The 27,307-nt window shown below is 34.8% G+C and overlaps 1 protein-coding gene and 1 pseudogene across 3 annotated transcripts in view; both read right to left on the bottom strand.

The window, feature by feature from the left end:
- Positions 1–2,775: 2,775 nt before the first annotated feature.
- The window catches only part of LOC106664664, a 38,201-nt gene continuing 13,669 nt past the window's right edge, over positions 2,776–27,307 (bottom strand). For 2 of the 3 annotated variants that reach the window (XR_002911013.1, XR_002911012.1), the window contains exons 4-10: positions 17,626–17,748; positions 7,376–7,494; positions 7,150–7,312; positions 6,970–7,096; positions 4,684–4,844; positions 3,478–3,763; positions 2,845–2,927 (exon numbers count right to left, since the gene is read on the bottom strand). Coding sequence is in view for 1 of the 3 variants with exons in the window: in XM_014390596.2 (XP_014246082.1) it covers positions 2,818–2,927; positions 4,684–4,844; positions 6,970–7,096; positions 7,150–7,312; positions 7,376–7,494; positions 17,626–17,748 (803 nt within the window). In the remaining 2 variants the exon portion in view is untranslated. Of the gene's footprint in view, positions 2,928–3,477; positions 3,764–4,683; positions 4,845–6,969; positions 7,097–7,149; positions 7,313–7,375; positions 7,495–17,625; positions 17,749–27,307 lie in introns of all 3 variants that reach the window. The other variant, XM_014390596.2, reaches the window with a different exon arrangement.
- LOC112128434 lies at positions 19,696–19,776 on the bottom strand (annotated as a pseudogene).

Raw genomic sequence — 27,307 nt, 5'->3', positions numbered from 1 at the left:
CGGCTAGATACGCCGCTGTTCTACCACTTGAGCTATCGTGACCTCGATCCACTCGAACACCAACTTCCCATCTCAACCCCACCTTTTTGAATTTTCCCTAGTTTTTGCCATTTTTCAACTGGACTTTTTTTCTTATGTTAAATTTTGTACTAAAACCAGCACATGTGTTTAATTGAAAGCTTGGTAGGGGCAACTTTTGTGTCAGCGTCATATCTTTTTGTATTTATAGAGCCAAGAAAATCATAATTAAACTTCAGACAAGAATCTCAGAAACGCATTAAAATTTATGCTCTAACAGATGTACTTCGTTTGTTAAATTTCCAATAAAAAACAATTTAATGTAATAGGATTTTTAATTTTTTTATTGATATGATCAAATTTACAGTACCTTTATTTGTAATTTAAAACTTTAATTAACAGTAAACAGGAATGAAAGAACGTTCACAATTTTAAAACCTATGATTATTATTTTTTACATATTTGATACATATTATACTATCTATATATTATAATATATTAAAATACCTATATACAAAACATTACTGGAAAGTTTGACGAATAAACTGACTTTTCATTCTAATTGACCTTATCCCTAGTAATTTTTGAATATATTTTGTATTAATGAATGCTATTACTAATTATATTAAAGACAATACATGGATATTAAACTAAAATATTGATTTCATTTTACTTTATCTGTATATATGTATGTTACAGAAGTTTAGTATTTAACATTTAATAGCCTACGGGTATGTGTCCGGCATGCAGAGAAACTTGGGTTGATGCATCTCTCTTATTTGAAGTGATCAGTTCCTTGGCTCCATATAGAGAGCGAGTAGGCATGTTACCCGATATGAGAATTGCGCTTGAGGACGTAAAATATTACATAGGCTTGTTTTATTGTATACAGGGTGTTACGTTGTTAAATATCAATACTGCCCTGGTGGATTCATTAAATAAAACGTAGTTCAGTACCACCAGAACGAGGTTTCTATTTTAGCTCTTTCCTGAGATAATAACATTTTTGTGATTTTAGTGTACAATCCATTTTTTTGTACATAAAATCGTAATTTTTCACCTTTAGCGTCATTAAAATACAAATTTGACTTTATTTTGCAAACTACATTAAATTCTTCTTAAAAATCTATTGAAAAATTCGTGCTTCCGAATACTTAGTATCCACTCAAAGAATAACAGATGACAAAACTCATACATATTTTTTTTAAATATTCAATATATACATATTGGATATAAGGATATGTATAATATGGATTGGATCGATTGATATACATATCTCCAGATGTCACATACTTACCCCAGAGTACTCGATATTCCTCGTGGCGGGGTTAAATCACCCCGTTCCTTTCATGCTAATAAATTACATTCCTTCCAATAAATTAACATAAAATCAAATACAGACACAACACAAACACATATACATTTAAAAATCCTATAGACCTGAGATACCGGAACAACGATCTGTGCCCGCTGCCGTGCCCCAAGACTACGCACAGGTCCGATGATATGCCAAAATATTGTCAATATACATGAATATAATTGAAGAGGTGCTCGTTATTCTATTCTTACAGAACGGCCACCTACGCGGTCGCTTTCCGGCCAGAAATGCGAAGTCTTGTCAGTATGGCCTTTTCCCTTTTCGAACCGTTCTCCGTGGATCAGGGACCGACTTCTTTTATAACCTGCCACAGTTTGGCAGGGTTATTTCTATTTCTTCTAGCACAGCGGTTTTCCCATTCTCTTTTCACAGAGATTGAAATTAGTAGTTTTAGGTCCGCTGAGCGTATAGGTTGGGAAGCGTCGTGGTGCTTTCCAGCGGCTACTTTTCCTGCCCTGTTTTCTTCTTCGTTCCCGGCTATCCTGTTTATTGTAAATAAATCAACAAAATGTAATCCAGATGCTCTGGACATGTAAACACTAACAATTGTATTAACCAATGTTATGTTTATTTAAATAATGTAATTAGTGATGTAAAATTGTAATAATTGTATTTGAGACGTTAAAGAATATTGATGTTAATTGTAATTTATTTAGACCTTTATGAAAGCTCTAACTTGTGGAGGGAGGAGTTATATCAAATTATTGTTATTTTTAAATCGTGGTAAAGTGCATAAGTTACACTTTCCCACGGATATAAGACACGTGTAGACGATATTCGTAGAAACTGTGAGCAGCATTAAACTGCATTTTCTCACTCTCCCAATCTAACTCGTCACAACGAGATATCTATTATTATTACTCACTCTTTGTCGACACGTAGAAGTAGAACGTTTCAACTGTTGTATTCAGTTAGTTAAATAAAAGTTCTTTTTAAAAAGACTTCCGTTGATTTGCCTGAGTTAATATATTGGGTTGTCCGGAAAATAATGCAGGATTTTGGTATTAAACAAAAAAAAAGAAACTAGTTACTTTAAAGCAATGTTCTTTAATCAAAATAATNAAACAATATCATTTGGAAGAGGATTAATAAGTGTTGACATTCATACAAATGAGTAATCCTGTAAACGTAAACAGAATATTTTATATAGATTTTTTTAAATGAAAACTTAAAATCCTGCATTATTTTCCGGACAACCCGATATATGTATACACACACACCCACAACAACAACAACAACAACACCCTGTTTGACTATTTATTTACTTCACAAAACGAGGTAATAAGGCAAGACGCATAAAATCGTTAAACATGTAAGTAAGGACAAAAAAGCTTGAGAGAAGAAGTTAAATTCCTCGAAAATAAAAAATAACAACAGCGTGTTTTACAATAAATTTTTTATTCAGTTCCGGCCGTTTGTGTCTAGTAGAAATTAAACTTTGAAACGTACTGGCGTTCCTGTTCGTCCCGAATCTGGTCAAGCACCAGTTTCGCAGCCATTCTCGAGGCTATCTCCTTCGTCCTTCCGTACCCTGAAATATAAGGGAATTATTTAAACCGCGTTTTGAATGCGTTGGTTTTTCAGGGAGGGGCGAAATATTTAGGTACTGATTGGTATTAGGTAAATCATTTTTTATTCATTGTAATAAAGTTGTTATAGTTGTTATAAATGTCAAATCGAACGAAACGATACTAAAAATTAATTTAAAAAGTTGAGTTGAGATGGGAAGTAAGTGTCCGAGTGAATCGAAGTTACGATAGCTCAAGTATCAGTATATCAAGTAGAGCAGGGGCGTACTTAGCCAAAGGCCGTGGGTTCGAATCCCGCTCGTGACACTGAGTTTTTATCTCACCCCATACCTTAATTAATTGAAAATAAAAATAACATCGATTTACTTTGCGTGCGCATTTTGCACGGATTAAGGGACCTACTGACAATCGGTTTAATATAAAAGTCCATGATCTGGCAAATAAAGCGACCGAGAAAGACAAACATACATTTCATCGCTCATGTGAATTTAAAAAAAAACCCATTGGTGGCAGGTATACGACCAAGTATATATCAGGAAGGGGCGCTATTACCCCTCTGAGATACAGCCTAGAATACCCTTCAAGTCTTGGTTCAACCGGGTTACCGGCCTCGACGATTCTGCTTATGAAGACTTCAGTTTAGTCATAACACAATCCCGTACTACATGCAAAAAATAGGTTTAGCCGACAAAAACATCTGCCCTTGTTGAACATAACATGACTGTAGCCGATGCCGAACACATTTTTCTTTCATGTCCCGCGACTTCACGAGGAAGTTGGGAACTTTTCGAGGTGGTTGCCAAGCATGGGCTGCAATTGCCCAATGAAATGTCTTTTCCTGCAAAAAAAAGGTCGAATTTGTATATGTTCGATGCTATTGCAGGAATGACATTCATGCATAATGAATTTACAAAAAAAAAAATTAAAATCATATTGCCGAAATGGTTAAGAAAAAAGCACACTAGATGAATGAAATCTGTCAAAACAGCCACTGCCCAATAAAATGTCTCTTCTGCAAAAAAAATGTCGAATTGTATATGTTGGATGCTATTGTAGGAATGACATTCATGCATAATGAATTTACAAAAAAAAATTAAAATCATATTGCCGAAATGGTTAAGAAAAAAGCACACTAGATGAGTGAAATCTGTCAAAACAGCCACTGCCCAATAAAGTGTCTCTTCTGCAAAAATAATGTCGAATTGTACATGTTGGATGCTATTGTAGGAATGACATTCTTGCATAATGAATAAACAAAAAAAATTAATATCATATTGCCGAAAGTTTTAAGAAAAAAGCATACTAGATGAATGAAAATCTGTCAAAACATGAATTCAAAATGAATTGATCCTTACGTTTTTAATCAAAGAAACCTAAAATTAAAACACATATAAGCAACGGTACTGTTTTAAATCATTTTAAATATGGATTTTACATAAAATTAGTTTTACAATATTTACTGTTATCAATATTATATTGCTATTCTCCGATATGTGTATATACGTATCTTTATAACAAGAAGGCTTCCTTGTAAAAAATATTTTTTAAACTTTTCCTTTGCCATAAAAATTATCATTAAAGATAGCAATTTAATTGATTATAATTTTAATCAAAGGTCTTGGTGTATATGAAAATGCAAGTGTGACGAGCGGGATTCGAACTTTTTTCGAATTGTTAATAGTAATTTAAGTTGAATTTATAGCTAAAACCATATTATGATTATCATGCATCAAAGAAACCACAGACTCAAGTACTTACCGACTGCATTGAATCCGAGTGCTTTGCACCTGACTGCGTTTCCAGATGACTGTATCAGAGGTATGAAGAACGGTGGTCGTGCGTTTTCAGCGGAGCAGACGGCCTGCAGCTCGTTTCCATATTCGACCGTCTCACAAGACAGCATCAAGCCCAATTCTCGTCTGAAATAAGTTAATGTTTTCTATTAAGACCATGTACGCCAAAATTAATTTAGAGTTTAATTCCTATATTCGGTAAGCTGATAATTTTATTATGATTAGACAAAAGAGGTGGATTCGTGATAAAGCAAATAATTATTTCATAAACATAGATATTTTTTTTTAATCTTGCCAAACTTAAAACAGGTGGACGGAATTTATAAAAAAATTGGGAAATGAACTACCTGATATAGCAAGACCCTCTGTATGAACGATAATTTGCAAGTGTGAGGAACATAGTGAGAAACTGGTAGAAAAAGAAAAATATATACGAAGAACTATTAGATTACATCTTACGCAAAGCCACTTTGAACTGAAGAATTCATGTAAATAATGCTTCAGGAAAAATTAATATTTGGAACCTCGAAAAGTCATGCAGTTTGTCATGTTCAGTTGCTGTCCAATATGTGGTGAGTAAACAAACAAAAACAGCACTGCAGTTGAAATATGTTGACAAAAACTTGTATCTCTAGAGGTCGTTTCTCATCATGTTTAAAGCTCTATTTTTGTACATCAGACGCTTAACGTACCACTGTATCTTCAGTATGTCCTGGAAATAAACAAGGAGAGGCACTGGAAAAAAACACTCCTCGGGAAGTAGCGAAATGCCGAAAAACACGTTGACCAACAATAGAATGATAAAAATGATTGGAAATGAGTGTTTTTTTTACCAATGAACTTTTGCAATTTTTGTACTATTTGGTACTGTAAATGTCGCCATAACTAAGCATTGCAGAATATGATATACAATATGCAATAATTTATATATGTTTCGCAAAGATACATTTTTATTAGCCAGAAGGTTTTGCCACTGCGTATGTTTTTAGGTTGTAAATTAAGTATTGTGAGGCACTTCGATTGGACTTGACCGAATACTTTAAACATGGTTTGTTTGATGACGGATAAAGTATTTAAATTATTTTATTTTGTTGTTAATCGTTTTCTGCACTTTTTGGAAAGTATGTACATTATTTTATTTTTTTAATTGTTAATTTTATATTATTTATTTTTATATATTTTTATATTTTTTAATTTTTAATAAATAGGCCCTGATGACGGCACTATAAGTTGCCGAAAGATTGGTGCATCCAACAATGAGTCTTTTCCTTTCGACACCTGTCTAATGACCTCCATGAAACTCCACACAAATTATTATATTTTATTTCTTGCTATTTGGACAAAATATACATTGTGCAAATGGCAGTTATAAACAAATCTGATAGACCTGTCAGACCTGGAAGCAGTGGGGAGAGAAACCAACCAGTGCTGGAACTCTTTTTTACTTAATTGGGCGGATTGTAAGGGTGAGACATTGAGGAATGAGTTAGGGCTAGTGAGTTAGGGTGGAACGATAGTTTAGAGTGGAAAGTGAAGAAGCGTATTCGGATAAGATCTTTCACGAAAGGGATTTTAAGATCTTTATGGATCGTTTGATTGGTGACATAGAAGGATGCAATGAGGATACGGCGAAGAACTTTAGATTGAAAAGGTTAAATTCTTTGGATAATGGATGATTTGGCCGAGCCCCACAGTTCGACTCAGTAGGTCAAAATAGGTCTGATGAGTGTTTTGTAAGCGATTAGTTATGTATGCTTAGTGTTGATTTTGGTCCAAGTAGGTGTCTGAATAGTCCATATCTTTTGATAAGTTCTTGCCGATTTAAGTATTACGTATCATTATTAAGTAATAACTAAGTAAAGCCCATGTTAGCGGACTTGGTTCGATGGTGGTAGTATCTTGTAAATGTGCATTGGTGGACAGGTTTGACGTTTGAGCGCAAACGTAATTTGTTGGCTTTTTTGTTCGTTTAACCTGATCTGTCACAAATTGCACCAGTCGGTAATGAGGTTCAGGTGTTGTTGGATGGCTTCTGTATGCTAGGATAGGATTGGAGTGTGTTGATAAGATTGCGGTGTCGTCCGCGTAGGTTGTAATGGGTTTGGATGTTTAGGTGTGTCAACAGTGTAGATGGTGTAGACGATTGGGCCTAGGATACTTCCTTGTGAAACGCCAGCTTTGATTAGGTTTAATTATTATTTTTCAATTCATTAACTTTATGAAAATCAAATCTAATGTTTGATAAACTTACTCTTCGCTTGAAAGAACGGGCATGGATTGTGGGAGCGCTCCTCTTCTTATTTTATTGAGCATTATTCTTATAACGTGGGCAGCTGCGTCCTGCTTAGCTGCGCTTTTCCTCTTCCCTTTTCCTTCGGCTGTAAAATTTATTGAGATAAATAAATAATCAAATCTATTAAAACGTGATTACCTGATATTTGGTCAAGAGTGCAGGAGTAAACGTACTGAGTAATCCATGGATTTTTCACCTCGGAAACTTCTTTGTACTCTAGAAGGAGGTCAGCCCTTTTAGCATACTCTCTCAGGAAAGACGCTGGAGCTTGGAACATTTCGTCTTTTATAAAACTTATCGTCTGGAGTTGGGAAAAAATCCGTTAAAAACATAGATTGATGATTAGAAAATTAAGTCAACTTACACTGTCTTCAATGTTGTTCGGGTCTTTGAATTGAGTTTCATGTTGTTCTACAATTTTTTCGGGTACAGAGGGTTTTACGTAAGACTCAGCCTTGATCATCCTTCTGAAAATCTTTCGAGCTAAAACAAAATATAAACACGCATTGTAACAATTAATTATTAATTATTGTTATTTTGAAATCAAAACCAACTCATTCTCTCCATCTCATTCTCTCTTACGTTTTCTCTATCTTCCGATCCTTCGATCTCGCCCTCTCACCATCACTTTCTCGCTGCTTTTTTAAAATTATTTTTCTCTTAAACTCAGGACCCCATCTATCGCTCTCTCTTTCCCCATCACTCTCTCTCAGTATATCGATCCTTATGTCTATCATAATCGCCGTCATTCTTTCTCACTCAATCTCTGTCTCTCCCTCTCTCTCTCTCTCTCTCTCTCTCTCTCTCTTTCTTTCTCACTGGCGTTCACAATGAATCACCCAATCTCTCATTGCTTTACTCTCCCTTCACTTTAAAAAAATTTTCCCTTAAATTCTGACACACCACCACACCACCATTCTCTCTCTCTCACTCACTCTCTCTCTCTCTCTGTCTCCCTCTCTCTCCTCTCTCTCTCTTTCTCTTTCTTTCTCACTGGCGTTCACAAAGAATCACCCACTCTCTCTTCCCTTTACTCTCCCTTCACTTTAAAAACCTTTTCACTCCAAACTCTGACACACCACCATTCTTTCTCTCTCTCTTTCACTCTCTTTCTCTCTCTCTGTCTCCCTCTCTCCTCTCTCTCTTTCTCTTTCTTTCTCATTGGCGCTCACAATGAATTACTCACTCTCTCTTCCCTTTACTCTCCCTTCACTTTAAAAAAAATTTCCCTTAATCATTGACACACCACCACACCACCATTCACTCTCTCTCACTCTCTCTCTCTCTCTCTCTCTCTCTCTCTCTCTCTCTGTCTCCCTCTCTCTCCTCACTCTCTCTCTTTCTTTCTCACTGGCGTTCACAAAGAATCACCCACTCTCTATTCCCTTTACTCTCCCTTCACTTTAAAAACATTTTCCCTCAAACTCTGACACACCACCATTCTCTCTCGCTCTCTCTCTCTCTCTCACTCTCTCTCTCTCTGTCTCCCACTCTCCTTTCTCTCTCTCTTTCTCTCTTTCTTTCTCATTAGCGTTTTCAATGAATCACCCACTCTCTTTTCCCTTTACTCTCCCTTCACTTTAACAAAAATTTCACTCAATCTTTGACACACCACCACACCACCATTCTCTCTCTCACTCTCTCTCTGTCTCCCACTCTCCTCTCTCTCTCTTTCTTTCTCACTCGCGTTCACAAAGAATCACCCACTCTCTCTTCCCTTTACTCTCCCTTCACTTTAAAAAAAAATTTCCCTCTAACCTTGACACACCACCACACCACCNTTTCTGCTCTCTTGCCATCCCACTTTCCTCCATCTATATCGTTCTATCTACAATTTTTTACCTCTTTTTCTACTAAGTTCATCAATCTCTCTCACCCCCTCTCTCACTCTTTTGTAATCTCTTTATTCCTCTATATCTTTATCTTTCTAATGGTGTACAATTGGTAATTTGGGTTGTGGGTGTTGAGGTTTAATCATACATAAATGTTTGAAGTTTTGAAGCTTTCATTAGATTTCACTTTACTCGCCGGTTACCGAAGAGATTTTTAATGGATTTCATGGATTGAATAGACGTTATTCCACCGACAGAACAAGAGAAATTGGCGAACAAAACGAAGATAGCAGGTGTTGATCAGATTGTCGCCAACAAATGTTTGTTACGAAATTTAAACTCCTCGCAAAACTTTGCAAACTGGATTTGCATTTAGTTTCGAATTTAAACAGAAGGTCTTCCGCGAACAAAAAAGAAAAACTTAATAACAAAAACTGCCTCTTTTATAAATTATTTATCAATTTAGAAGGATGAAAGACGGTTACCGAGATGGCATAAATAGAGAGTTAGTCGGCGGCGGAAGCGGCGGAGGCAGCGTGTTGTGCCCAGTGAGAACGAGACCGCTTGCTCCTAATTGCTCTTGCATAACTTGGACTAGGCCAAACGTTCCTCTGCCCGAGGTGTTTTTGCTCCAGGATCGCACATGTTGGTCTACCCTTCCTGCTTTTTACTCGTGAAACTCCTAAATCGAAGTTTATTCGGAACAAAATGATCTTTCACATGACATCAGAGGTTTCACGACCACACCGCTCGCTAGTTATCTACTTATAGGATTTGTGTCGTTTTAGTGTAACTTTTACTTCATTGGAAAATATCCTGACTTTATTATTTCAATAACTCGGATTTAATTTTAAATTTGTTTAAGGAAGAGCAGCCTTGCAGCAGCTTGGTAATTTCCATAATTTTGGTCTGTCTATCCTAACATGTCAGGCGAGTTTTGACATGTTAGCATTTTCACAGGTGAGTTTGGTATAACATTTGTTATCATTTTTACATTTAAATATTATTATATGATTTGTACCATAATGTTAGAGATAAAGTCAGTGTCACGAGCGGGATTCCATTTTTGGGTTTGGTTAGGAAGTTAGTGTCCGAGTGGATCGAAGTCACGATAGCTCAAGTGGTAGAACAGCGGCGTATTTAGCCGAAGATCGTGGGTTCGAATCCCGCTCGTGACACTGACTTTTTTATCTCAACCAATACATTACTTAAAGATTAATTAATTTAAAAGAATTTATATCGGACCACGAAATTTAATGAAGTTAGCTATAAAAATCAAGAAAATCTGAAGATATTTCTACAAACGTTGTTATGAGGAAGAAGTTGAAATCCGAAAATTCTAAACTGCTGATAATTGTGCTGATAATAAAAACGTGATGATAAACCCTGGATAAACGAAATTTCGAAGAAACATTAAAGATGGAATTTGGTTGATCCGACCGTTAGATCGGAATAGTGGCTGAGTTTGTCTGTCAGGATCGTTTTTTTGTATCCCTTTTTTAGTAGTGAATTTGATATAGTAGTTAGTAAAGTTTTGTAGTTCAACTAAAAGTTTTCTTTCTGAATACACTGGACGGCGCTAAATCCTAAAACTACCTTACGATCACATTTTAAAATTGTCAGACCCATGATCGCCATGCAGTTGCAAAATAAAACACATAAAGGCAGGGGAAGTATAAGAAAAAGTCCACAGAATAGAAAATTGAGGACCACTGGTATACATGCTAAAAGAATGGCGGTGATTGATGAATTAAGGATCTATTGGACAGTGAAAAGCAAATATCAAAAATGCCGCCCATACAAAATTTTCGAAAAAGGTGAAATTACTGACATGACTAAAACTATGTCAGATTTATCAGAGAAAAATTATCCTCTGAAAAAATTTTAAACATAATTATTGAAAAAAGATAAAATTGAAAGGAAAAATGAAAATTAGAAAAACCTGTAGCTTTAATATGGTCTAGTGACCGCTCAATGACAGGAAATGATACGGTACGGGCATAAAGTGTTTCTATTGTGAGCACCACATAGCCCTTGGCTCTGGCACAACTATCTTTCAGGCTGAATCGTTAGCCATAGAAATGTGTACACATAAAATAAATAAAACTATCTCTTTTGTGCATAAAAGTCAAAGTGATAACCAGACAGTTCTAAACGCACTCTAATTGGACGAGATCAACTAAGAACCTATCTGGAACTGTATGAAAGCAAGGTAAAATCGCTAGCGTGGAAGAAACTAACAGACCCAAATTCCTTTTTAGGGCATGAATTATAGCCATATAAAAAATAACTCTAATCTTGGGTATCTTAATAACACGCAAATACTGGGAACGTATTCTAGGCAAGAGGCAAGTAAAAGCATTAATTGAAAAAATCAAGTATATTTGCGCGACAAGTTCCAAAAAAATACCAATTTAAAAAATGGGACAATCAACAGATGACCAATGTCAACTATGTCAAGAAGAAACACAACAGAACAACAGACGACAGGACTTATCCTGTGCAATAGCTAGTAAAATGCTGTACAATCTAGGAAAAGCATTATTATGCAATACAGACGTATATTCCACATCTCATGAGGAGGTTTTAGTACTTCATCCATGACACACAAATTTTCCAGGAATTTTATGAGCAGAGATCAATCTCAATATTTGAAACCTTACGTTTTAATGGGGAAACTACCTAGATTCCAAATGAGAAAAACACTGGAGAAAACGTGAACATAAAATAAAATTCCTTTCATTTAAGTTACATGGCATGCTAGACATGAAGTTATGGGTGAGGCTAGTAAACTACCCTAGTAATGGTAAGTTCGAAATAGAAACCTTTTGTAAAATGTCAAAAGACTAATTGATTTAAAAACCCCAGCAGGCAAAAGTCAGTCAGTCTTAGTCAAAAAGTTCTCGTAATGGAGAATGCACTTTTAAAGCTACTGAAGTAGTAGTGAGCTAAAGACTATGCGTGAGGGAGCCCGATTGTTCAACTGATGAACTACTGTGCCTAAACTTTTTTTAGCTGCCTCAACAAATCTATCTATACTGGTTTTGGTAGTGGGTTTAATGTGGTAAGGGCCTGTAAAGGAGGAGGAAAATAATTTATGTTTATGATTGACAACGTTTACATAGCAGTGTTACTTTTGAAAGGCTTAATTTGAAACCACCTTTGGTCCTACTGTTGTTTCGACGTTTGGCTCGTTTTCATTTAAAATGTCGCTCTTTTTTGAAACGGTCGACCGTACCGACCAACTTTGCCCGTCGACCGCAACACGGGCACAATGGCCGATTGTTTTCCAGTTTTCACCGTCTGGCAAAAGTTACTTTGTTATTAGAATAAATTCGTTACAATGGCAGGCGAGTGGCCTCTACAATAGCAATTCGGCCGCAATTTCGGCGTGCCCGGGGACTGTCTTCACGCGGCGTTTGAGGCAAACGGAACCACTGGGCCGAAAATTTGGCAAATTATACTTTCAGTAACAATCGCGGTTAAATGTTGAATATCAAAGACTATGTCGCCTTCCGTTCCAGCGCTCTATATGAATACAATCGACGATAATCATGTTTTAAATTCATTTTATTACAATTTACAATTGCTAACAATCATTGTAATAAAGCATATGAAACTGTGAAATGATGAAAAAAACATATCATATAGTAATAAAAGTGTGATGCATTATTTAAACCATCATGGAAACTTCAATTGTAATTAACAGCAACAAACCTTGAAAAGCTAAATAAAAGATTGCAAAGAGATCAAGAATAAATCTCACAACATAAATATAATTTGTTTCATGTTTAAAAAATTGTTTCGAACGAATTTTCAATTGATTGTAAAACAATTAATTAAGGTTTTTACTTGAGATAAAAAAGTCAATGGCACGAGCGGGATTCGAACCCACGATCTTCGGCTAGATACGCCTCTGCTCTACCACTTCAGCTATCGTCACCTCGATCCACTCGGACACTAACTTCGCATCTCAACCCCACCTTTTGAATTTTCCCTCCTTTTTGCCATTTTTCAAAAAGGAGGGAAAATTCAAAAGGTGGGGTTGAGAAGGGAAGTTAGTGTCCGAGTGGATCGAGGTCACGATAACTCAAGTGGGAGAGCAGCGGCGTATCTAGCCGAAGATCGTTGGTTCAAATCCCGCTCGTGCCATTGACTTTTTTATCTCAACTAAAAACCTTCATTAATTGTAATATATTAATTGGTCAAGCGGACCACGAAATTAGTGAATTTAATGACTGTAAAATTTTTATTCCATATATCAAGTCTGACAATGATTCTTGATCATGCTAAAGTGGAAATAAATATTTTATAAACCGTCAGCAATTTCGATCACAAGATTATTATTGTCTCCGTTAAATGCGTTTCAAAAATTCATCTTCAAGGCCATAACTTGATCCAAAGTGTTCATAAGGTTGGACTTCAGCCCTAGAAATCTTTGTAGTTGTCCAAGTATTCTGTTAAGTTGTTGTCTCTTACTTCTTGTGAGAGATAATGATATACAGGTAGGTCAGCAGTTTAAATGTATAAAGCAAGGGACCAAGAATGATCCCTTGAGGGAGTCCGACATGTTTCTATCTGACTTCTGAGGACTCATTGCCATACCCTATCAAGACTAAATCTCACAATTTAACTATAATTTATGTTTTATAATTTATGTATGTGTGTGATGTTTAGTGCCCGTTAGTTAATGATTATTTGGAGATCATGAAATGCGGTCTGGTGTGACGTAGGTTTAGAAAAACATTTTCTTTATCGTGCCAACTTTTCGATCTTTATTGAGATCATATTCAGGGCTAAAAGTGTTTGTTTTCTGTGTAGATATATCGTTATTTCAACACGACACCCAAGAATGACACATATGTACAGAAAACAAAAACTTTGAGCCTTGTAGATGATCTCAATGTCTGTTAAGTCTCTGTTAACTTATTGTCTCTTACGTTTGTGAGAGATAATGATATACAGGTAGGTCAGCAGTATAAATTATATAAAGCAAGGGACCAAGAATGGTCCCTTGAGGGAGTCTGACATGTTTCTATCTGACTTCTGAGAACTCATTGCCATACCCTCTCAAAACTAAATCTCACAATTTAGCTATAATATATGTTTTATAAATTATACATGTGTGTGGTGTTTAGTCACCGTTAGTTAATGATTATTTGGAGATCGTGAAATGCGGTCTGATGTGACGTAGGTTTTACAAAAACCTTTTCTTTATCGTGCCAACTTTTCGATCTTTATTGAGATCATCTTCAGGGCTAAAAGTGTTTGTTTTCTGTGTAGATGTATCGTTATTTCAACACCACACCATACAATGACACATATACAGAAAACAAACACTTTGATCCCTAAAGATGATCTCAATAAAGATCGAAACGTTGGTATGATAAAGAAAATGCTTTTCTAAAACCACGTAACACCAGACCGCACTCACGATCTCCAAATAATGATAATTTATACATTTAATCATTTAATTAAATTTTATGTTTAAAAAATTGTTTAGAACGAATTTTAAATTGATTGTAAAACCTTTTATCACATTTAACAAGTCTGACAATTTGTCTTAATCATGCTAAAGTGGAAATAAATATTTTATTTAAGCTGTCATCAATTTCGGAACAATATTTCTCCGTAAAATTCGTTTTAAAAATTCATCTCCTGTCTTTATTTTCGTCGGTTAGACATCTACCTCAAATCGACAGTCTAGGTTTAATCAGGGGTGATACCAACCGGCGATACTAACCGGAAAACTTAACAATTCAACTAAAAGCCGAGGCACGTGGGCAGTTATGCACATGGTAGGTTTAAACAAATACCATTTCATTTTTATTCTCTTCCTCTGTGTACGTGGTAAAACGGCTTTACTGTTAAAATGAGATAATTTGCACGGTGTAGGAGAACTGCAAATATGAACCGGAGATTTAAACCCATGGTGGCAAAATGGCTATACAAAGCAATTATTATCCCTAGATTCACACTCCCTTACTTAATCTGCTGAATAGTAGTCTAAATCCAAAGAAAATATAAAGATTTAAAATAGTTAAACATTTAAGTCAACAGTTATAAAAAACGAGTAGGGCGTTTGTATTACATATTGAACAAGAGTGTATCAATTATTAATTATTAATTAATTGTAGTGTTCAATATACATTTCTTTTACTCCTGAGGAATGAAATACCGTGTATATAAAATTACTCGTAAACGAATATCATGTTGAAAGAACTTTTCTTGTAACCATTCTTATCTATTTATGAAAAAACATTCTTTTCCTCAAAAACCAGACAATATGAACACAATTTTATAAGAGTGTTTGTAAAAATATGTGATGAAAAATCGTGACATACCAAATTTTACTCAAGTTAGTAATTGAAATTTGACAAGAATATGAATTTGGGAAGGTATTTGTTGGTGTACTCTTACTTGAAATTTTTTCCTCATAAAAACTGAACATTTCTTTAACATCTGTAGTGTTTAGTAACCGTCACTTTGATTATTTGGAGATCGTGAGATGCGGTCTGGTGTGACGTAGGTTGGTGTCCGAGTGGAACGAAGTCACGATATCTCAAGTGGTTCGAGCAGCGGCGTATTGAGCCCAAATTCGTGGGTTCGAATCCCTCTCGTGACACTAGCTTTTTCATTTCAACCAAAACCTTACATAAAAAGATTAAGTAATTGAAAGAAGTAATTTGGTCAATAGATCACTAAATATAATGGGTTTAGAAAAATATTTTCTTTATCGTGCCAACGTTTCGATCTTCATTTAAATCATCTTTCGGGCCTGGGATTTATTAACATTGTTTAATTTGTACAAATACATGTAGGATGTGAAAAAAACGAATTTATACAATGCGAGAAATTTTAAACTATATCAAAGTATTTGTACTCACTCAAAGTGTTTGTTTTCTATGTATATGTGTCATTATAGGTGTCCTGTTGAGAGTGCCAGTGAGATATTGATGTTTTATGTCAAAATACGTTGGATTTTGAAGTGGTGGGGAAAGAAGTTGGGAAAGAAAACAATTTTATATGAGAAGTCGGCTTCTTTGAGATGAAAGGATTGACCCATGGGAAAAAATGGGTAATGGTTCGGCCTGATTACCCTTTCAGGATTATATAGACTGGGATATTTAGGGAAAGGAAAGCCAAATTGTTGAAGAATAGAGATAGACGATGTAGAAATGTTTGATGTGTGGAATGTAATGATTGTTTTATATGTTAAATTATATGTCTTGTATGTTGTGATGATTATATATTTATGCTATTGATATTGAATTTGATTACGCTAATATCTTTAATCAAATTCAACAACACAACACTCTCAACACGACACACAACAATGACACATCTACACAGAAAACAAACACTTTGATTGAGTTTAAAATTTCTAGCATGTATAAATTCATTTTTTAACATCCTACATGTATTTGCAAAATGTAAACAATGTTTATAATTCTCTGGCCCTGAAGATGGTCTCAATAAAGGTCGAAACGTTGGCACGATAAAGAAAGTATTTTTCTGAAACCTACGTTACCCAGACCGCATCTCGTGATCTCCAAATAATCAATACTTTTAGAATTGGCATTTGCCATAACTATTCTAAATAATCTATCTTTTGATACCACAAATTTCTTGTAAAAATTAGTTGACAGGATTCAGAGAAATGTGTACTTTTACACGTGAAAATATAAATTTTCCGAAAAAGAAAAACTGATGTCTTAATTCGTCAATTAAGTAGTCAGTATGACGTTTCAAAAGAATCATAGGTTTTCTTAGACGATTTAGATAATAATTACGTATTATTAATAACGTTAGAATTGCAGTATAAGCTTTTCGAGAATATTTTTAAACGCGCCTGTACACAAAACTATATTCAACGACGGAAAGTAGCAAAAATGTACTAAAAACGATTAAAAAGGAAAACAATAAAAAAAGTCTCGTTTAGGGTTTACGAAAACGATCTCTGTGAATCCCGGTAGATCGGGCATAAATTAATGTCAAAATGATCACTTGTTGGATGAAAGCCCGCACTATGATGAAGAGTGATGGCCCTGGTGATCACAGTTCATCAGTTCTCTATCACACATCATCAATAGACAATAACGACGCATAAATTAATTCATCCAGTTATTGAATCTTCACGCACAATGTCTATCAGTGTATAACGGTTTTTTAAATAGATAATTAGCGCTTAATTTTCCTTCCTTCCCATATAAGATTTTTCGTTCTTAATGAGGTTTGAATGTAAAGTTTTTCAAGAAAATGAACTGCTTTTTTTGTCTCGAACTAAAAGAGTTAATCACGTCGCGAAAGTTTCCAATAAAAACATTACCCCGTTTTTTCCGGCTATCGAGCTTTACGCCCAATCCGCTTTTATGCCCTTCCAACGAATATAAAACTTTATTGTTTTAAAGTTTTTTATTGCTCTTTACAAATTTAAAAGCCGTACTCCGGAATTTATTGAGGCCCCCGGTGGTATGCGCACAAGTGTGTTCAATTAATACGGTATCCATAGCTTTTTAAGCATTCAAATTAAATTTAATATATCTCTTAAGCGAAAAGATTATTCAAAGAAGTACCATATAAAATTCTTCATAATAAGAAAAAACATAATAGATAATGACATTACGAAAATGTACAATTTGATCATCTCTAACACATAGTTCATAAATCTCATTGAGTTCGTTGATAGATGTACTGTTTTTGTTAAAATATATTTCACTTATTTTGGGGAAAAATAGATAATATTTTAGAAATAGACGATACAATGTACAAAAAAACTCACGTTTGACTTTTTTAGGTACAGGGAAATCGTGGTCCACACCTTCCTCTTCCAGAATCCTGGCGAATCTTTCCATGACGTGAGTACCGATTACAGCCAGTTGTCTCATCGGATCGATTTCCTGTCCTGGAATTTTATTACAATTACCACAAATTTGTCAATAAATTTCATCGAGAGAATCTTAAGATTAATTTCATAGATAGGAACGTTTTATAATATGACCAATAAACTCCTTTCTTACATTAAAACTTTCATACCTTTAAAATAAGCTGGAAAGTTATTAACTCCTCTTTATGATAGGATGGTAAAATCGTAAAAGACACATTTAACAACGGTAACGGTTATGATCCGTTAAACCAACTTTGGTAAGTGATAAATGAATAAAAGTAAGCACTTTTTCTTTTCTTTTTATTGCCGTTGAAGATTTTAATAAATAACAAACAGCCATTTTTCTTAACAACTATAAATATCAAATATGGAAGACATATCTACCCGAAATTGAAGAAGTCACCAATCCTGACAGGGTGAGAGTTGAGTCTGCTATTCAAATTTAAGGTTAAATGCAGCCTGGTGGCGTACCAAAAAAAGATTCAAATTGTTTTGACCTACCATTTCTATACTATTTTAATTTTTTAATTTTGAAACGGGTTGTTAACGTCGACATTCACGCTAATTGGTTTACAAACGTTTAAATAAAAAACAAAGCAATAAAATATGTAATTTTTGACTTTTTATGACACTAACCTTTAATCTTTTAAACATTCGTAACAAGGTTGTGATTAAAACGTGTTTTTGATAATAACGTCTCGCATCGAAATAACATCAGCCACCATGGACCGATACTGCTCTTGAGGAAACGGGAAACACCATCCAATCCGAATGCTCCCGGACAACGATTTTATTTCATTTTATCAATACAATGGCTTAATGTACATAACATAAAGATTGCATAGTGTGGAAATATAGAAAGATCAATTCCACCAAGATATATAAAGTTGACATTGGTCACTAGTGCCCCCCTAAGAAGGAAAATACCACATTATCACACAGTGTAAAAAAAGTCAAATATAACACATTCAACAAATTGTTTTTTTAAATCGAACAACCAGCTCCATTCGCTTCAAACTTGGATAAACAAACAAGAGTAAAAAAGAATGACCAGAAAGCGTCATAACACAAGACAAACAGTGAATTGGTTGATTTATCGCCGAGCATATTCTGATACGACCAGCTTTGCAGTTTGATCTTGATGGCTCAAAACAAGCTTTTGGATTTATTTTACTACTTGTTATTTAAATTTTATTATGTATGTATATATATTTCTACTATACATGTTGTTCTTTTTTTATAGCAAGGCTGACATAACAGTGAAATAGTTTAATGTAGTTCTAGTTGTTTTATTACTTTAAATATCATGTCATACTCTGAACAAATATATATTAAAATACATATTTCTTTGAAAATAAAAAAATGCATGATTTTCACTACGCACCTTGCCAAAAATATCTAACTACTAGTAATTCTCATCATTTCTTAGTTTTGTTTATATTTCTAAAATTTAAGTATTATTAGAAATTATTATAAACTTATCATTGTTTACCGACAATTCGAAGAAGAAGTTTATGTTTTAATTGTAATATTCTTTCAGTCGGTTTTACACATCTTCAGCCACGGATACCCATTTCTTTTTATTTTATTTACTTATTAATTTGATTTGTTCTGTTTAACCAAAGAAGAATCAGTCGGAAAATTTACTCTTCATAAAGAAGGGAAATCTTAGCATTGGCATTCTTCATTTTCATTAAAACATTCTTCAAGTACATACCATTAAAACAGAGAGTGTGAGAGAGAGTGTGTAAGAGAGAGAGGAAAAATGAGAAAGGAAGCAAAAATATATATAACAAGCAAAAAAATATATAGAGAGAGAGTGAGAGAGAGAGAGCGAGTAAGTGACGATGAGATGGAGATACAGACAAAAATTCGATAATTTGTCTTTGAAAGTCACAAATAAAATGAATATTCATTAATTTAAATTTTTAACATTCACTTCATAAAGTAGACAAATTCTTTAAAACTTCAATTAAGTTGAATATACAATGTAGCCGGATTTTGTAAAGATCTACTACAGAAATGATCCTGTAGAAGTATTATCTTAAATATGAGTTTAGGTTAGAATTTTGTGATGAAATTTGGCTTACTTGTAGTGTAATGTGTTTGAAATAAGCCGATAAATTTTCATAATTTTTCACCGAGTGGCTTTTGATCAATTTGTAAAAAATTTTGTGTTAAAATTAAGTGCAGTGGCGGGATTTTGCAAGTGTTGCTTGATGGAAAGGGGGCGGGGGTACTAGTGAATAGTGATATACATCAGTCGTGGAAGTGAGGAAGAGCAGCTGGAACCACATCATACAGCAAGTACGTCAAAATATATAAAATTTTTTTGTTGGCATCACAATCGGTTTTAAAATAAGTGAAAAAAAAGTTTCATCATGTCATTTATAGGTTTTTACAAAAAACAGAAAAATAATTACAAACTTAAAAAAATCATTAGAACAGTTTGTACCTCATGCTTAAGATTAAAGAGAGAGAGAGAGNCTGGAGAAAACAGCTAGGATAAGTTTTTCAATAATTAGATTTCATGGCTGAACATTTTTTATTATATAGCTATGACATTGACATTAAAAAATACAAAAGGAGAGAGAGAGAGAGAGAGAGAGAGAGAGAGAGAGAGAGAGAGAGAGAGAGAGAGAGAGAGACCGGAACAAGCGGCCCAAATCCCATAACACTCTATGTGCAATGATGGCATTAAAGATCATCGAGAAGACCTGGAGAACGATGCAGAAGAATCAGTGATAATTAGATAATGGTTTATTATCTTCTCGAGAGACCAATTTATTAGTAACCAATTGGCACTAATCCAATGATGGACCTTGAATATGGCTGATGTTCATAAAATCGTTGCGATCAAAGTGAGTTAGCTAAAGATCAAGCAGTGCATTTTGTGCATATCTCAGGCTCTAAATCATTGCTTGAGCACGGTAATAATCGGTTACATAAGGGAAAATGTGTTTCTATTCCCTTGAGTAGGTATTGAGTCCGGAACTTAACGCAATTGTTCAAGTTAGGAAATATATAGTTACAGTGTCAACACCCGACTACCCTCGAAAGCATAAAGACGTCGATATTTAAGGATTAGCACAGGCTATTCCTCCATGACATAAACAGTAATCAAGTAATCAAAGCCAAGGTCGAAAGAGTACTTTCATAAATATTCCGCCATCGACCATAAAACACACACACACACACACACACACACACAGAGTTGGAAGAACAATGGTGACGCTATATTCTCCCATCAGCCCTCTTAATAATAAATACACAACACATCACAGAATGACAAAACACGCAAACAAATTTATATACAATAAAAAACACCCACCTCCTCTAGAAAGCAGAACATGCAAACCAGAAACTCGCTACTGTGCCCGAGAATTATTCTAAAATATGGCGGCATGCCTAAACGCTCCCTCTAAGGAGCCAAGTCATGACTTCTATTATGAGGGACACGTCAACAAACTTTCTCTATATAAAAGACATTTAAGTTATTTATTTTACAGTTCACAGTTTTAACAAAAGAAGAAACTATCATTGGTCATTGTTAATGCTATTGAAATAATAATATCGTCGTCCCTAACAGTGGAAAAAAAAATTCATAGTAGGCACTTCTTGAGGCGTATGGTCTTGATAGCGGTGCGCACCAACATTTTTACACGTTTTTTGAGTTGCGAAATCTGGCAGGCGAAGCCAAAAATATACTATCGAAGATTACGCCATTATCAAAGAAAAAATTGTCACAAACGTGACTACATGTTATAACCGTTTTTAAAAGACAAATAAAATTAATTGGCGAATGATGACGGTAAAGAAACAATGAAGATGCCATCTCTGATAACCTAGTTTATTATCGTGAAGGAACCGCTAATTAGTGTTAGCGATAATAAGTAACGGAACGTCGACTTTTATCACAATTTGAATAAAATTTATGAAATGGTTGGATGTTAATTTTTTTTAATTGAATTGTAACTGATTTTCGTAAAAAAATTCTATACTTAAAATTGAACTATATGGTATGTTTGTTTAGTCAGATTCTTCCCTAAAAGAGTGTTGTGAAAATATTTACACGGAGATTAAAGAGCGGAAAGAAATATATTTTTCCAGGCCGGTAAATTAAAACAGATAAAAGCATGACTAAAACACACTGTTAAATAAAGACAAAGGGCTTATTTTCTTTCAGCTCATTGTGTCGGAACAATATTGTCCGAATTAAGCCACGGGTGGGATTTTATTTTAAAAAGAGCCGCCCTGGCCCGGGTTGGCGGTGATTTTTATTAAAGTTGTATTCCAGGCGGTGAGCCGGGGATGCAAGGGCCCCTGTTATCAGTAGGTGTGTGTCGCGGCGATTGGGTGCCATTGTTCTCCAGGCCATTGTCCACGCCATTAGACACTGGACGACAATTTGCAGGACCAACAAACAACCACTTTACAGACAACCAACATTTACTGTTATTTCTCGTCCACAAATTTCCCGGAAACTACTCACTGACAATAGAACAAGCACAGATAAGAGAGTGGTTTTGTTAAAATTAGTACGTTTTTATTATTTAACTTAGGCAATTCTTCACCAGATTTGTTCTTCTTGTCAGAAAATTTACAACGTCTTCTATGTTTGTCAAACAAAATTTAAAAATTGTATTGTTAATGAATAAAAGCATACGTCTAACCCATTGTAAGTAAAAGTTTCAGTATCGAAAGAAAAGTATCCTTGAATTGTTGAAAAATGCTTTACAACTGAAACGCTTCTTACCCACTCCTTATTATCTTATCCTGAAATCCTAACTAGTAGACGGCTTCTTCAGAGTGAGGTGAGGCAACGAGTTTTTGGAAGTCAGACAGATACATGTCGGCGTCCCACAAGGGAGAATTCTCGGTCCCATCCTTTATATCACTCACACTGCTAACGTAACTAAAACCGTCAACACCATCTCCGTGGTCGATTTGGTTCTCTATCTTGAATCTTATCCAAGCTACCTCCAACATCCAAGAACACCTTGAGCTTATCGAATACTGGTGCAAAAAGTGGAGGACAGACTGAATGAAAAGAAATGCACTCAATGTACGTTTACATTGACAAGACAGCCTTGCGATCCATTGTACGTCAACAACAAAACGATACCGATTTCCATTCAAGTCAAATACTTCAGTCTGTACAGCAGAATAACATGGAATCTCAATACAAGAGACAACAACTCAACAGAAGATTTGGACAACTGCGAACACTTCTAAGACCAAAATCTGCCTTGACCATCAAAACTAAGCTAACCTTATGCAAGACATTACTGCGACCACTTTGAACATACAGAGTGGCAATGTGGGGTTCTGCCAGGCCATCCTACATCCAGGGAATCCAATCCTTCCAATCAAAAGTCATCCGACAAACAGTCAAAGCTGCTTATTACGTTATCAACTTCTCTATCCACAACGACCTCAATATTTTTATATCAACGAACTAGACTGTTCCCGATTCTAAAATTTTTACACCAACCTCTAAATCCATCCTGACCCTACTGCTCGAGTTTTCTCTATACGTTTCCACAAAGAGAACACGCCACGTCGTCGTAATTATCAATGGCCTCGAGAACTTGCTGTTTAATCCCTCATACTGAGTGGCAGCTGCTTCTCATGACAACTGTCCTCCGGGTGCAGCACTGGCATTAAAGTTAGTGAAATAAATGTTTTGCAATCACATTTGTAATATGTACGAATATGTATAGGGTGCAAATAAAATAATTAAAAATATTTTCCTTAGATAATAAAGATTGATGGAAAGTCCGAAGCTTTGTTGTATCAACGTAATTGATAAATCACTGGCATATTTGTTTGATATCTATTGACTTTATTAAAGATAACAGTACAAGTAATTAAATAATAAATATTTCATATTTTAGTTTGAATAAAAATTTCTAGAAGGGGACCATGGTGGCTGAAGGACGTACTTAATATTCCTAGCATTATGTGTAACGCCAGACATGCTGAGTTCAATATCTGTCAAAATCATTAGATTTTTATTTGAAATTAATGCGAAAACGTATTGTAAAATGATTCTGATCCTTCTGTACATAATGCAGTAAATATCGTTTTGTAGTTTCTGGTTTTGTCATCAGAATCTTTCCATAATTTCACTATTATCGTTAGTTATGATCAGAGAGGATTTGCGTACCAAGATTATTGGCCAATCAACAATCATATCATTAGTTTTTCAATTCAAAAATCTCAGAAAAATAAATATACAACTAGATTTGAAGGTTTCCGTAGTTTCGTCCTGAGGCTATAATAAGTGGTGCGTTTTCGCGACCAACTAACGCAGCATGGATATGGTGACCAAAAAAATCAAAAAACGTACTTTTTATGAACTAGTTATAGCATTTGCATAGTGAATTTGAAATAGATGAAATACATATTTAACCGAGTGAAGTAAAAAGTACATTAAAATGTACATGTTTTAAGTAAGAAACTCTAAGATGATATTGTTTTTCTGCACCCGTAAAAACGAAAGAATTGTTGACAAACAAGAATAAGAATCTTAGAGAAATATTTTTATACTTAATGTTATATATATATANACCCCAGGATTGTGGACCATTTTATCCTGGGGAGTGTTTTGGTTATGTCCTCTCCTTCGTATACTTAATTTTTTTTTTCGAAAATAATGATCCACAAGAAAATTTATTGGTGTTTGAAACCGTACAAATGATCCGAACGTCAAAAATGTTACTCCCATGCATAAATGAGAACCAGATAATTAAAAAAATCTGCTTGAGTAGTTTTTAAATTCATACATATATTCATATTTCTGTCATTTAAACACACAACTAAAAACTAAACGCTGTTACTGTAGCCTGAAAATGTTGAAATTTTCTTGTTCCAACAATTGTATAAACGTCAAATTACGATAGAGCCGTGATGAATTTTTAAGTGGCACAACAAACATCGACAAAGAGAAATTCTCGCTGGCAAAATACATTCTAAAATGTTTGTATTTTATACGAAAATTCATAATTGCGGCTGTTAAAAGGTGCTTAAAATGAATTAGAATTGTTAAAAGAAAAAAATTACTTATGTACTTGGTAAAAGAAAAATCGACTGAAAAAGAAAAAGAAATTAAAAATTACTTCAATTAGCTATAATCAATTTTTTTTTTACTCCCAGGGCCCATTGGCAAATATGCATTGCAATCTAAAATAATATTTTACGGCCTAGAATCAACAAGACACGTTTATATATATNTAATTTTTTTCGAAGGGTTCGTTATATCAACCCGCGGGAGTGCCGGTGTTTTTGAAAAAAGAAAAATTGTAAATATGTCGCGTTCGAATTCCTGACCGCTGGATTCGAACCCGGGACCTTTACCTAACAATTATGAGCACCGTGTCACGCTCGCCTCAACCGTTGCGGCCACCGACGCCCCAAACGTTTTTATTAAATCAACGATCCTACGTCCTTTTTTTGTTAGTGTTTTAAATAGTAACGAGAAAAAATGTAGAAATGCTTCAAATTTTAATTTCTTTAGAATAGAAGAATTTAAAAGTAAGAATTTATTTTGGCGAAAATCGAAAATATATACAAATATTAATATTACTATCGCTACATATATGGTGTAAAAATGTTAAAACTGAATCTCAATTTAAGTATTACTATTTCCTCAGTTAACATGATTAGGTCAGTATTCTATTTATTAACTTATCACTTCATAAAAACTCATTAAAGTTATAAAATTCATTTGAAGTTAGGTACTTTTTGATCTTTAAAATGTAAAAAAATGCAGTATAGTCTCTCTTACAATTCTTGTCCAAAGCCCTGTTTGTTGTAATTTATTTAATCGGACGATGAGGGTTTTATGCTCGAAATCCGGATCGTTATGAACAACAGATCTTTGGGTAGAACCATCATCTACAAAAAGCATTCATTATCTTCTTTCCCATTTAATTTCAGGTGTTTAACCTTCTCGTGTGTTTATATAAAGCCGCCGAGCTGAATTTCATTTTTAATGCTTCAATCTCACTTGAAGGGAGCTCCTTCGTTACCGCAAAAGGCCAAACATAAAAATTCTAATTAAGTATATAGAAGGGAGTAAAAGGACCGGGTACTTTTGAGGGTTGGGGCCGCGGTAAATCAAGAGTTGGAGAGTTATAATGATTTTATCTGAGGAGGGAGTTGGAACTCTCTGACCATCCCATGTAATTGCACGGACTGTAAAAACTTGATCCAAATTACAAACTCTCGGCGAGGACAATTTATCGTTCGCCCTCTGTTCGATATCAACGAATGCTGTTGTTCCGATTTCTCCTCGGTCAGCACAATTCCAATAATAACTCCATTCGGTTATACCGGTCTTTTCCTCCTTCTACCCTTTTTTACCTTCTTCGGGGGAAAAAAACTACTATCTGAAACCAATGATACCATTGTGGGAGAAACATCCATAATCTATAATCACTATAAATAATAAAACCAAGAATATTTTTACCATTAATAATCAGTGAATGGTAATGAGGAATAATGTAATAAATTTCAAATTTTAAGACTTTCTCATGAGCTATGCTATGTAACGAACATGTATTTCGTTCGATTCCGTCTTTTTTGTCCAACCACTTTTTCTTTCGAAATATCTAGTAATGGGCAGCCAAGTTCTCACAAGAAAACAAATTTGCATTAAAATTGAATGAAATAAAATTTATATAAATACTTTATTTCAACCTCATTCAACAAGGGAAATAGATACATCAGGTCTCACGGCACTTATACAAGTTTTCCCTAGAAGAGACGTCGATGTTTCAAGAGTTTCCTGCATGTCAAATTGGATTAAAAATCTCTATTGTTCAAAAATTGATTTTGAATTGAAAAATTCAATTCAGACTTACGATAGAACCCTCCGCTACCTAATGTAAATTTGATTGCACCAATGAAAATTGTATCAAAATCCCTTTTATATCCATTTTTACTAGACTGAAGTCAACGACACTAATGACCTGATCTATGGGTCCCTGGACATTCGGGGCACAGAGACAACGACATATTAGCAAAGAGTGAGCCAACATGGACTCTCTACGTCCTGAACCGTACTGTGGCTTAGCATGTTGCCACAATTGAGGATACATCTTAAAATGGATCCTTAATGAGTCTAGTGGAACAATTCCACAGGTACGAGGCACGCGAAAAGATTCCTAAAATGGCCATCCGCAAAACTTACAAAGGAATTACTGGAAGGCGTCCGCAACCAGTATTCTGGTTGGAGTCCTGTCAGGCCACTGCATCTTAAGAAAGCACATGCGCCGGACAGGACTGAAGAAACACTGTGCAGATACTGCCAGGAAGAGGAGGAATCCGCAGAACACATTTTATGTTTCTGTGAAAGTCTATATAGGTACAGGTTCTTGCAACTAGGACAGGCAAAACCGTAAGCACGATCCTACACTAAGGAGCCGTTGGCAATGCTATGGCAGCTGAGTATCCCACATTGTCATCACGTATCGCTCAAACTCTGATCTGGGCTTATCAAATAAAGTACAGTAGAACAGTATGTGATCCCATGTCTGTTCCTCTGGATTACTGCAATGACATTTTGGGTCCT

This window comes from Cimex lectularius, unplaced genomic scaffold (genome assembly GCF_000648675.2).
Source record: "Cimex lectularius strain Harlan isolate CLEC.00 unplaced genomic scaffold, Clec_2.1 scaffold13, whole genome shotgun sequence".
Lineage (NCBI taxonomy): Eukaryota > Metazoa > Arthropoda > Insecta > Hemiptera > Cimicidae > Cimex > Cimex lectularius.
The sequence above is the reverse complement of the archived record's forward strand: the minus strand, read 5'-3'. Positions and strand labels throughout refer to the sequence as shown.